The sequence below is a fragment of the Trichosurus vulpecula genome, chromosome 3 (genome assembly GCF_011100635.1).
Source record: "Trichosurus vulpecula isolate mTriVul1 chromosome 3, mTriVul1.pri, whole genome shotgun sequence".
NCBI lineage: Eukaryota > Metazoa > Chordata > Mammalia > Diprotodontia > Phalangeridae > Trichosurus > Trichosurus vulpecula.
Window position 1 is genome coordinate 38834076 of NC_050575.1, and position 14038 is coordinate 38848113.

Below are 14038 nucleotides of genomic sequence, written 5' to 3' on the forward strand. Positions count from 1 at the left end.
CTCAGGAAACTCCAGTGGCTCCTTAGAACCTTCAAGATCAAATATAAAATTCTTTGTTTGGCATTCAAAACTTTTCATAGTTTAGTCCCTCAAGTATTCTTATATCTTATTCCCCACCACATATTCTTTAATCCAGTAGCATCCTGATTATTCCATTAACAAGATATGCCATCTCTTGGCTCTGGGCATTTTCTCTGGCTGTTTTCCATACCTGGAACACTCTCCTTCTGCTCTACCTACTGGCCTCCCTGGCTTCTTTTAAATCCCAACAAAAATCCCATCAAAGATTTTCCAAACCCTCTCAATTTTAGTCCCTTCACTTTGTTAACTATTTTTCTCTTTATCTTGTACGTAGCTTGCTTTGTATATATTTGTTTGCATGTTTTCACATTAGATAATAAGATTCTAGAGGCCAAGGACTATCTTTTACCTACTTTTATTCCCCCAGTACTTAGCAAAGTGCCTGGTACATAGCGGCATTTAATAAATGTTTCTTTATGATGAGGATGACTATGATCAACCCATACCATCAACTAGTTCAGATACAGGAGAACATAGGTCAGAACAAAACCTAGGGGAAACTATAGAATTACTTACACATATAGCCAGATGACAATACCGATGTTTTCCTATATAAATTACTCAACCAAAAGGCATTTATTAAGGGTTGACTATGTGCCAGGCACTGTATTAAAGACTAGGGATACAATGAAAGACAGAAACAGAACTTGTCATCAAGAGGCTCACATTTTCATGGGGGAGCAACAAGTAGACAACTAGATACAGATGATATAAATTCAGGGCATATGAAGGGTAGTATAAAAAGAAAAGCCACTAGCAGCTAGGGGAGACTAGGAACGACTTCCTATAGAAGGTAGTATTTGAATTGAGTCTTTGAGGAAGCCAGGAAAACCAAGAAGTAGAGATGAAGAAGGAGGAAATTCCAGGTCTGGGGTCAGTCAGTGCAAAAGCCCAGAGACAGTAGATGGAGTATAAGATGTACCTGAAATATAACTGCATATGTTAATTGATATATGTGGTAATTGTTGAAAATTATTACATACCATAGCTTTGCCTGTTAACAACGTATACTTTTATGTTTATCTGTTTGCACATATGCTATTCTTTATGCATGTTTGGTTATTAAGTAGACCCTCTACTGTTATTGTTGCATTGTTTTTTATTCATATTTACTTATATGTTGTTGGAGCATGTGCATGTAATGTGTCTTATATGTTAGACAAGCAGTCACTAGAGAATTAGCCAGAGTTTGGGACTAATGACAAATATGCTCAATTATGGCCCAATTGACTATATGTAATGCGAGCCGATATGCTTCATGGATGTCAAGTTGTGTATGTATTGTGTGTGTGTGTGTGTGTGTGTGTACATACACACATACATACACATATTTATTTTCTTAAAAGTCTTCTAAAACTTTCTTTTTGTCTTTTTATAAACAGTCTCCAAAAGATAATAACAATAGAAATCCTAAAACTCTTAATCTACTGGTAACAGTTCTGAGCTTTTGAACATTTGGATCTCTCAAATAATATTTCTTAGCTGTTTAGGACCATGATGTAGAGAGAAAAACCAGGAAAAGAGGTCAATAGATGATATTTGGTTTCTGGATTTTCTCAAAAAAATACTTTTGAAAATCTGTGATAATAGCTCAGAGTTGAAACCAAAGTTAATATTTGGGGTGGGGATGGGAATCAGGGATGAGAAAGGACCAGAAAATTTCATGTGCCTGTTATATTTGAAGAAGATTCTAGGACCTAGATTTTTGTGTTATATTATCTTAGTATTGCTCTAACTTTAAGAAAAGCCGCATTTTTGTATCAGTGTACTGCAAAGAAAAGATCCCCAACTGTCAACTCATTCTTCATTTGACTGCCAAGAGATTTTTCTTTATATCTCCCTGGATTCTTCTCTTTTGGCATATCTTTGTGAATAATAGCTCTCAGCAGATAACAAGTCCTAATCACAAAGGGCTGGGAAAGGGGACTAGGCTTAAGCAAAAGCTTACGCTTTCAGCCAGCTGGCCAGTAACTGAACAGCACTGTCAGATGCCATTCAAAGGAAGGGAGAAGAGAAGGAATATGCTGCTGTGCTAAAGAGATTTTTGTCTCTATGGATGTTAACCACTCTGTGGACTTGCATTAAATTACTGATCCTGTCTTTAGCTTCTGGCTATATACTTTGGATGCCATGGTCCAATTAGTGGGATTTTGAGGTCAAATAATTTGCTTTGTGCTGATTGTTAACTCTTCCGAGGCCTGTGATCACATTTCTGGTGTCTTGGTTGAACTCTTGGATTTTTTGGACTATTACAGGGTCCACAATCCTTTCCAAATCCCTTTTTTCTTTTTGGGACCCCTTACTATTTACTGTTAGTAAAACTTATGGTACTCTCGGATGAAGAAATGACAGGAATTTCTAGTCGACCTTGCATTCCCTCAAAATAGCGTGTTTTGTAGCAAGAAATCAGGGCATATAATAGCCATTCAAATTCGGTTATATTCAGTACTGGCTGGGTGCATACGATACTTGCACATTTGATAGTATGTGTCCATTTGAGACCTTCACATTTTATAAAGGAAATGGAAAAGATTTTAGAAGAAAAGAATAAAAATGGCCAGTGGATAAGATAATAAAATCTATAGCAGAAGTGTAAAGGATATGTAATTTTTCAACTTGGGAGACAATCTAATGATCAAATTCTGAAGATTTCTTAAGTATGATTCAAACAAAAGAATGGGCACAATAGTTTTCCACCCATCTGATAAAGGCAGAGTAACACTCCAGCTAAATAAAGAGACCCCAATACCACCCAGCTAAGTCAAAGTAGTTAAATATTGTAGCTGCTCACAAAAGACTGAGTAATAGATCAATGTATCCAGCTGAGACTCTATCTGAGATGAAGGAGCCAATCCTTATTCATCCCTAACACCATGCCCCACAGCAAACTTCAGTAGGACCACAGCAAACTTCAATAGGACCCTCAGGAGAAAGAATATAGAGGCCCTATAATTCCTGAGTTGTGAGTTTTCTTGGCCATGATTATTCCCCATACATGTCTAAGTACCATTGTACTTTAAGTTTCTGCCTACCCTTCCTCCTGCAGACTCTATGTATATTTGTGGAAGAGTATACCCCACCTTGGGGAGGGGGGAGAGATGTTTTATAAATACTATTCTTGTTATACCATTTGAATAAGTAAATGCCTTTGCAAAGAACTGAATGTTAAGGGAAAACACACCTGTAGGGACTCAGTAGCTACAATTTTAGGTGGGTAGTTTTCCATACCCCTAGACCCTCTAGAGTAGTAATAGTTGCCTCTCTAGGATACCCAATCTATCAATGCCAGCATGTGTTGGAGTAGTGAGCACAGAAAGGGCATTACAGATTATGTCATCTGCTTCTTGCAACAACTTTGAGAAAAGTGGGATTGTTCACAACCCATAACCAGAATATGTGTGGAAAGCAGGATTTGGATAGAAGTTCCTCCTCAATTCATCATTCTTTACACCAAACCGTATGCTTCATGTAGAACTTCAATATATTTTCACATTTTCATAACATTTCAATAAGAAAGAAGGGGAAATATGTAATTATCACCATTTTAGGTGGATATGGTGGAAGTAATATCTTGTCTTCTCCAATGCAAATGGGACAAATTTTTTTCTTCCATGATATTGAAACCATCTCTGAGACTTGATTGTATCAGAAGGGTTAGGCTGTTGACATCACCTCCTTCCTATTCACCCGAGTACAAAAGAGTGACAAAGAGTTGCAGGTTCTCTCTGATGCTTGGCTGTTGGACCACAAAGGGGAACTTAGGAAATGAGGGAACTTTACTTGACTAATTCATCTTGAAGTATCCTTGGTGTCTAGCCTCTTTAAATATCCTTCTGCTCTGTCCAAGTAAATCTCCTTTGTTAACTGTTGAGTGATGTATGAGTGATTCATTGTATTCCAAAATTGAACATAAACTACCAGGGAACTGGCTTAAGTTAAACCCAGCCTAGAACAACTGGTGGTCTCTCATGATCAGAACAACGTGATCCTGTTGAAATAGAAAATGATCAGTGAAGAACTGATGAACCTAAGTTGGGTTTCATGCTTCTTGCATTACCTTTAATAATGCCTCTATTGATGGTGATTTCTTACTGGGAAGTGTCCCAACCTATTGGAGAATAAATTGGCTCTGACCATTCAACACGTGTACTGGAAGATTTCCTCAGAATTCAGTTTGCCTTCAAATCAGTCAGGAGGGATTGAATTTTGGGGAACTGAAAGTGATACTTCTCTCACTAAAAAAGGAAAAATACAGAAAATGCCCTTGCTGATACTGGTCATCTTTGTATCACTAATAGTCGTCATTACCTAATTGCCTCAGTAGAGTCCCACGTCCACTCTAAGCTTTGTAAGAGTCACATTTGTGTGTGGAGATATAACTTTTTGGTTCGGAATGGCTTTTTGGAAATGACAGTACAATTAAATAAGCAATCCTCAACCCCATAACTAGATACGGACGTAGCCAGACAGTTGAGAGGTAGCATGAGGAACCCCAACAGGGACAAAATACAAAACAAGTCAGGTGCCTAGAATTTTCAGATTATCTATCAATTGTACTAATTGTTCAATGTGTGAAGATGCATGTATATGAGTATGTACGCACACATATGTATAGCATATATATGTAATACATGCATGTATGTATACATAAATGTATGTGCATGTGTGTATATTCACATGAGTGTGTGTATATAACAGGGGGGTAGTGTCATGTGGCTTTCAGGGAGGCAAGAATAGACATCCCTGGTGTCTCCTCCCCCTACTCTTCTCCTAAGGAGACTTTTGTTCTTACCAGAAGGGGAAGCAAGTGTTTAGAGCCAGAAGCTACTCCTCTGTTCTCCTCAAAGAGAGGATATACTAGGCTAGAATTAGATCAGTCTGCCCCCTTAAATATTATTAGTCTGAGGGATTTAAATTTTAGGTTCAAGTTAAACTCTTATTTCTTACTGGAAAAAAGGAGCCACAGGCTTTATATTCTAAGCTTGACTCCTTTCCCACCAAAAACCAGTTCCACAATAAACACACTTAGCAAATAGCAAAGAGATGTCAAATCAAAACAGAAATCAGAGAAAATATACATATGACAATATATCCCAGACAATATAGATTGAAAGAGCTCTTCCAGCAAGAACGAAATAACTCATCTCAATCAAGAGATAGTCCCAGATGTCACCAAGGGGAAGTTCCCCAAACTCACTAGTGGATTAAATGGTAGATAGTAGCATGATAGAGACTGCCAGCTCCTCTCATGTCAGTCTTTTTTCCTTTATGGGGGATGAGGAGGGGTGCTAAAGAGAGATTGGCATTACATATCTTCTCTCTCAAAGCTGGAAGCCAGAAGAGACTGAAGAGATCAGATCGCTTTTCTCTGCCACTCTTGCCAAATCCAACCCACTCCTTATACAGGCACAGAAAATTGATCTCCACCAAGAGTCTCAAATCAATAGTCTTTGGGACTCAGATTGTATATGCATATGTATGTATATATATATAGTCATATGCACATATATGCGTACATATGTATATATGTGTGTATCTATATTGTTTTACAACAGTTCTCTGGCACATGGGAATCTCTCCTGGGAGGACATAGGTTTTCCACACTGACCCTTGATTTCTACAGCTGGGCTCACAGTGCCACAGTCCTTCAGTATAGGTGGAACTATCAACAGGTTAAGTACTTGACCAGGTACCCAATTTATGTCTAAAGAGAGGCCCAAGGGCCAGAGATGTTAGGGAAAACAACCCCTTAATGAGTTCAAATGCTAAGAAGAACATGTAAAACAATAAGAATCAATTCAATACAAAGCTCTATTGCAAGCAATGGGGAAGAAAGGAAAGAGGAGAGAGAAAAGAGAACCACCCACATTTCCTAATACTATAGAGGACAATATCATTCCTCTAGTCCTTCAGGCACGCAACCACATTTTGCTTCTCTAAGCCTGTTTCCTCATATTTAAAATGAGGGGTTTAGATGATTCCTAAGGTCTCTTTCCAGCTTTGATCCTCTTACCCCTCCAGTCTTCGCCAAATGTCTTTCCTTGTCTCAAATAGGCAGAATGATGTAAAAGAAAGAACAATTCAAAAGGTACTTTGGAATCACTGGACCTGGTTTCAAGTTCCAGTGTCAACCCTTTATAGTCCATTTGGCCTTAGGCAAGTGTTATGTTAATTAGAGTGGGACTTTATTTTTTTTTATTTTTTATTTTTTTACTGTTTTCTCTTTTGGAATGCTGAGGCAATCAGTCACCTTTGATGAGTTTTGGTTTTCAAATGTAATAGCAAGCAAAGTGGACTTATTCTTGTCTTTGTTTTGGAGTGTTTCTCAGCTGTAAGGAATCTTTGATTGAATCAGGAGTCTTTGATGACCTGTTTATGTCAAGGGAAAGCCTAAGTCATGTGGATTTGAGTCACATGGTTGTGATGCCCTTTGGCCCCAAAGAAGTGTGTATAAACTCAGAGGTTAGTGTTTTGCCTCTGGGGGTTCATTCATTGGAGGAGTGCTAGTTTGGAGACTAAGCAGCCATTAAGGACCTCCCCCTCCCCCCGCTTTGGGAAAACCCAGATGCTGGTGCCTCTCTCTCTCTCTCATTACTATGTGTGTATAGCTTTGATCAGACAGCTAGAAGCCTGTCTGTTGATTTGTGTTATTTTCTCTGTTTATATTTTCTCTGTTTGTCATTTCTGTTTGTATTTGCTCTGAAGATCAGGGTGCTGACTTTTTCCCCTGACCTAAGTGAATGATATATGTGTGTTTAATTAAAGTGAGAGTAAACCCCTTAAAATTGCTTTCCTTAGAAAAGCAGATCAAAGAACCTGTGCTAGCAGCCCTCCTATGTGCAGGTGTTATTTGCCTTACACCTCCACAGCAGCTGCTAGTAGCATTGTTGTTACAGCAAGATATTTTAATTCTATGAATAAACCTCATGGTATTTTTGTGAGAATCAAATGAGAAAACATGTAAATCAGTTTGTCAACCATAAGGTACTTTATGAATGTTCTTATTCTTGTTTGAAGAGCCTACTAAATTGTTTAGAAGGTAGGAGTCAGTGTAAGGACTCCAGAAACATGTGTAAAAAGCATAATTCTCAATAAGATTAATTATCTTACGTTTTTTCCTTCTAAATCAGCTTTTCTTCCTTTTTGACCTGCATCTGTGACCCAGAGTAAAGAAGGTTTTGTAAACTTTGTTGTTGTTGTTGAGTTGTGTCAGTAGAGTCTGACTCTACATGACCCCATTTGGGATTTTCTTGGCAAAGATACCGGAATGGTTTGCCATTTCTTTCTCCAGTTCATTTTACAGATGAGCAAACTGAAACGAACAGGGTTAAGTGGCTCAAGAAGATGAATCTTCCTGACTCCAGGCCCAGCATTCTATCCATTGTGCCACCTAGTTACCCAAACATTTTTTACAGTTGCCCAATATACCCCATAATGATGATCCCCTAACTGTCCTTGCTTTCTTGTATGTTTTTATTTGTAGGGGAAATGATAAAGAACAATTCTCTGAGATTCTATTTTCTGACTACAGCTTGCTTTCTCTGTGATGAGAGTAAATCCACAAAACTCACTATTCACCTTGTTTATTGTTTTGTTTTGAATTCAATACATCGAGATGGTAACTGCGACCATTTCTTGACAAACCCTGTGAAAACATTGGAGGAAACCTTTTCAAATCAAAGGACCTGATCCACTGGACTGTTATTTGTTGAATGTTGGGTTTGGGGCGCAGAGGCACTAAGCTATGATTCAAAGAAAGAATCATTTGGTAGCAGTCTCATATGATCATTCCTAAGATTCAAGACACCTTTTTTAGCTTACCCTATTTTCCAAAGTTGAAGAACTTGAAACTCCTAGATGCAAAGTACCAATTCAGTTCAAAATGTATCTATCTGTAAAGGCCACAGTGCCAACAAGAATTTCCAATCATAGAATATTAGTATTAGAAGTGACTTAAAAGGCTATTAACTCTGTCCTGTATATGAACAGTAACCCCTTTTGAAAAATTTCTGACAAATGGTCTTAAATATCCCTGCCTATAATCTACTTTTTTGTCCTCATTCTTCCCTCTGGGGCTAAGAATCATAAGTCTAGTGCCTCTTCTATATGTCAACCCTTCAAATACATGAAAGTAGGTACCATGTCCACTAAAAAATAATTTATGTCTTCTCCAGACTCATCTCCATTTAATTCAATTCATCCTTGTATGATGTGGTCTACACTTGCTCTAAAACTGTTTTATCATCCTCTGTACCATTCTAGTTTATCAATGTTCTTCCTAAAATGTGATTCCCATAACTGAAAACGGTAAGCATAACAGTTCCCATAACAGAATACCTGTTCTAACCAACACATGGCATAGCAAGATAACAACCTACTTCCATAACTCTATTAATTTAGCCTCAGATCACATTAGCTTTTTATTCTTTTTTGGTCACACATTTGACTAATATTGTATTTGCAGTCTACTAAAATCCCCACATTTTTAATGCAAACTGTTGACTATTCATACCTGCCCAATACTGGGCAGTTGAGTCCACTGATATCTGTTTTTGTATCCTGATATTTTCATCTATTGTGATATCTCTCTACTTTGTGTTAGCTACAAATTCGATAAGTACACTATCTACACCCTTATCCAAGTTGTTGAAAAAAATGTTGAAGAGCAGAAAGCCAAGGACACGAAGACTAAGAGCCTTTCACTAGATATTTCCCTCTAACTTGATGTCTATATGTTCATTTCCAGAGAAGATTATTCATATTGAGAGGAAAAATGGTAAGAAATAAAGTCTTATCCTCATTTCCCTTGACATATGCCCAACTTGAGGTGGGACATATTTTGTAAATGTAAAAAATGTTTGGGTAACTAGGTGGCACAATGGGCACAATGCCAGTCCTGGAGTCAGGAAGATTTATCTTCCTGAGTCCAAATTTGGCTCAGGCACTGTGTGACATTGGGCAAGTCACTTAACCCTGTTTGCCTCAGTTTCCTCATCTGTAAAACAAGCTGGAGAAGGAAATGGCAAACCATTCCATTATCTTTGCCAAGAAAACCCCAAATAGGGTCACATAGAGTCAGATGCTACTGAAACAACTCAGGAACAACAACAAAGTTGATGAAACCAATTTAAAAAATAGTATATAAAACCCTCTTTATTCTGGATCACAGTCCTAGATATGCCATGTTACAAATTAAGTAATGGGTAATGAGTGAAAAAAACACAACTTTTGGAATAACTATTAGTGACTTAAATGTTGAAGCTCCCTTCCAGGCTTTCTAAAAATAGATTATCTCCTCCAAGCTCCTACCGTCACCATAGGAATGACTTTCTGACATTGTGCTTCCATTTCTGGCACATAGTAGGCACTTAAAAACGTTTACTGCTTGATCTACCTTATCTGATTATGATGAAATATTTCACATTTTTTGTATTTTATAACCACCCTCTTCTCAAGGCAGATTATGGATGTCAAACATGACACACTTTCATAGCCTGATCATTATGTCCATCTGGTTTTGTTTGACTTTTTTTCCTTTTAATACAGGAGAATTCTTTAGGGGTGGGAGTGGGGATGAGAATGGTACATAACAGGAAATGATTGTGGTGTCAGAAACAAAAGGCATCAATAATTGTAAAAAACAAAACAAAATAAAACATTGTGGGGGGTCAGGGAAGTTGGAACCAAGATGGTAGAGTGGTGGGAAGCAATGTGGTGAGCTCCACTCCACAAACTTCTCCAAACAGATATAGAAAATACACTAGACCAAATTCTGATGAAGGAATACAGAAAAAGTTCCAGTAAGTCATTTGTCCAGCGCCACTCAACATAGGGAGGTAGATGGGGAAGTCTGTCCACACTGGGGATGGGATTATCCAAAAGCACACTGGGAATACTCTAACACCCAAGAAGACACTTCACACCAGGGCAAGAAGAGGTCCAATTGGCAGCTTTGTCATCCACTGCTTAGTAGTAGGTCACATATACAGGGCAGACTGAAAACAGAACCTGCATAGAGGGGTAGAGTCCCTGGTTAGGGAGGCTGTAGGTGGTGAACTGAGAAGGGAGGTGGTTTAGAAGCAAACAGCAGCAGCAATATGATTTAGACACCAGGTACAGAGCAGGGTCTTACTTAAGGCATCTGGCCTAGCCTGAAAAGTAATAACCTAAGCAGAAATCCCAGCTCAAAGGTGAGCCTACAGTTCTGTGGCTCTGAATTACTGACCTTTCGAGCTGGCTGACAGGAGCTGAGTCCAGCAGTCTGTTCGTGCGCTGACCCAAACACAGTCCAGGGATTTGCAGACCTCAGAACAGGGGAACAGCCATCAGACTTTATCCTGGATCAGACCATTTTGAGGTTCCTAGTTTGTCCTAAAGATCCTAGAACAACAAAACACTCAAGATCCCAAGAAAACAGCAACAAGACCAGCCCAGTCCTTCTCTTCAGAAGTGTGGCAGAGCCCAGCCCCAATGTTAAGATATCTCAGAGCAAAAACAACCATCCTGGAAAACAGATCAAGAAGAAAAAAATTAAGAATAATCGAATTATCCAAATGCCATGACCAAAAAGAGAGCTTAGACATCATCATATGTCAAGCAATCTTAAAAGAAAACTGCCCAGACCTCTTAGAACCAGAGGGCAAAGTGGAAATAGGCACAACCCAGTGGTCACCTCATGAAGGAAACCTCAAAATGAAAACTCCCAGGAACATCATAGCAAAAAGCCAGAGTTTTCAGGTCAAGGAAAATATTGCAAGCAGCCAGAAAGAATTGAAGTACCAAGAAGCTACAATTAGGAGCACAAATGATTTAGCAGCCACCACTTATTAAGAAAACTGCTGTAGGTGCCCTAACCCCAGTTCCCTCTTAGTTGACGTTCAGTATTGGGATAAAATGAGGCATTTATGATTCATTGAGCAAAGGGGGTTTATTTTGTCCAAACACAACGAGCATATATGGTAAAGATATAGTGGCCCTTAATTTCTTGGCCTTGGCATCCCTCATCTCCAACACCACTGTTATTCTTCCCTCCCGCTAAATCCTCCTCCTCCCTTCTCCCCTTTCCCTCTTATTTCTCTGTTTAATGCTAAGCAAAACAAACACTAGGGATGCACAAATCTATTTATAGCTCTTTTTGAGATGTCAAATGATGGTAATATGGGAGGTACCTATAAATTGGGGAATAGATGAGCAAATTATGATATATCTTTTGGATATAACCAATGTGGAAATTTATTTTGATTGACTGTATATGGTTCTTTCTTGTGTTTTCAAGCAGGGGGAAGCATTTGGTGTGGAAGTTGAGAAGGCTGGCTAAAACAAATAAAATATTTTTTTAAATTAAAAAAGCATCATGAGCAAATATACAAATCTTATCTGTACAATGGGGATGATATTTAAGATATGTCCTTCAAAGGTTATTGTGTGGCTCAAATGCACATAAGGGCTTTGTAACTATAAAGTACAACTGTAAATATAAGTTTTCATTACTTTTATTTCTAGACAATGAGGATTTTAATGGTTTGGTTGTTAATGACTTGCCCACAATCACATAGACAGTAATCATCAGAGATAGGATTTGAACCTAGGCTTCTGATTGCAGAGCCAATGTTCTTTACATTGTTCCACTAAATTCCAAGTCCAGAACTTTATTCATTTCACACAGCTCTCTCTCCTAGCACCATATAAATGTTAACTATTATAATGTCATACAAATGCTATGAGATTGTTCGAATATTTTGGGGTTCTTGCAAGACCAATGCTAATATAATGTTACAAAATTCATGTTGTTGCAAAACAATATTGTTAAAGGATAACTACACAAAATATTTTTGTATAATGTATTTTTTAAAAAAACAATTTTGTAATCAATTTCATGTCTATTGTCTTATTTAATCCACACAATAATCCTAGGAAGTAAGCAAGTAGGTATTTAGGTATTTCAAAGAGGATCAAACTGAGCTTCAGAGACCTTGTACTTTGCTCAAAGTCACACAGTAAATCACAGAACTGGAACTCAAACACAGGTCTTCTGACTCCAACTCTAGTGCTTTTTTGACTACATCATGCTGTGAAAATATTAAAGTAGTAGTAGGAAAGCATTTTTCTCTTCTTATAGAAGAAAAGAAAGACATCATTTAAGCGCATTTCACTCATGTTGCAGTCACTGCATTGTTTTCCTGTTGAAACACCCTGTTGATTCTGAAATCTCCTTAAACCTATAAGGCACCTGTATGGCCCAGGTCCAAGAAGTCTTATAGAACCTTTCACATTTTATATTCCTAGTCACTTAGGAATTTTCATAGGGTAGAAATATTGGTTTAAATGAATTTTTTAGAGAACACAAACACTAACCTCCTTTATAGATACTAGATGCGTGTGATGGTTAAGCTTCTTTTGTTTGTTTCTGTTTTAAAGTAGAAATCAGGTACACTTTACCCACTCTAGGGCTTTCTGTTGAATAGAGTGATATCATGGCATAACTGTGTGTTTGTTTCTCTGCTTACTGATAATGTGTAAAGAGTCTTCTGAACCATTGCCTTACAGAGGAGGTAGGCAAGCAGCATGGGGTATGTTTTGAAAAAATTGTTACCCAGCTTGCAGTGCAAGAAAGAGGGCTTAAAAACTTATCAGAACTTCCCAGCAAATTCATTATAAAGGAACTTAATGTGAGCTCTGCTGGGCATAAAAATAGGCTAAGAATTTGTCTGAAGGAAAGTGACTCCCACATAAGCCCTAATTAAGTACTTTGATGTCAGAAAGCATACCAGGGGAGGGAAGCAAGTTAAAGGAAATCAAATCAAACCAATTTGAAGAACCAAAATCCAAATACAGGAAGAATTTTTTTAAACATTTGTTTTCTTTTTTCTTGTTTCTTTTTCTGTTCTAGTCTTTCTTTTTTCTCTTCTTTTTCCTTGCCATGAAGGAAGAATAGATTCAGAAACAATGTGTTGTAAATTCTTCAGCCAATTACCTCAGTGACTTGCTACTACTGTTTATAATGCACAGAATGTCACAGGCTGTTTTGCAGTGGTCCCAAGTTGGTTTGTTAATAACAGGAAGCTAGCACTTCCTAGTACAGTGGATCAGCTACACGTGAAAATAAATGCAAAAAACCTGGAGGGGAATAGCAGCAGACTGAGATTAGCCTTTATTTAATTTAACATTTGGGGGTCCAACACACAAATGAGCATTTTAGTAGGCTTCATGGTGGAAGTTGCTGTCATTTGTAAAATATTCTGGCCAATTAGCTAATAGTGCGCTTGGATTTCTCCTGTTTTGATACAGTAATACTAAGTACATTGTGAAGCCCAATTATACAAATCATCCCCATATGCCATGCCAGTCTTTCTTTATGAACTGTGTTTATAAATCCTGTGTGAGGAAATGTGTACTTCAGCAATTTAGACCATGTGTAAAAACATAGCCAATGGGATTGTCAAGAAAACAAGTTCCAGCCGAGGAAATCCTAACGGGTTCCTCTGGACTAGCATGTATGCGCTTGGTTGGGCAGTGTGAGTTTTCCGTTTAGGTATATATTCCTTTATGGTGTTAAACATACTTAGGGGCTTTTGTTTTCTTTTTCTGTTAGTTAATTCTTCTTTTCTTTTAGGACCCAATCTTGGAGTTTTGGAGAAAATTTGGAATTGGTCTTCTCTCTGGCGTAACAGCTTCAGTCATTAACATTCCTTTTGATGTTGCCAAAAGTAGGATTCAAGGGCCACAACCAGTTCCTGGAGAGATCAAGTATATAACCTGTTTTAAAACAATGGCAACGATCTATCAGGAAGAAGGGTAACATTCCTATTTTAATAATGGCAAAAGCCTATGGTTTTGTTCAACTATTGTAAAAACTGTATTTTATTTCCATTTTTATTAGGGCTATAAAGCCCTTTGCTTTGTGCATGCATCTGAGGAGCTCTATGCAACATCTGAGAAACTTACTGTAAAGTGAGAG

At 37.9% G+C, this 14038-nt stretch overlaps 1 protein-coding gene across 1 annotated transcript in view; it reads left to right on the top strand.

Moving 5' to 3' along the window:
• Positions 1–14038, top strand: part of SLC25A21 (solute carrier family 25 member 21) — a 765710-nt gene that overhangs the window by 746891 nt on the left and 4781 nt on the right. The window contains exon 8 of the mRNA XM_036752803.1: positions 13694–13875. Coding sequence (XP_036608698.1) covers positions 13694–13875 — 182 coding nt within the window. The remainder of the gene's footprint in view (positions 1–13693; positions 13876–14038) is intronic.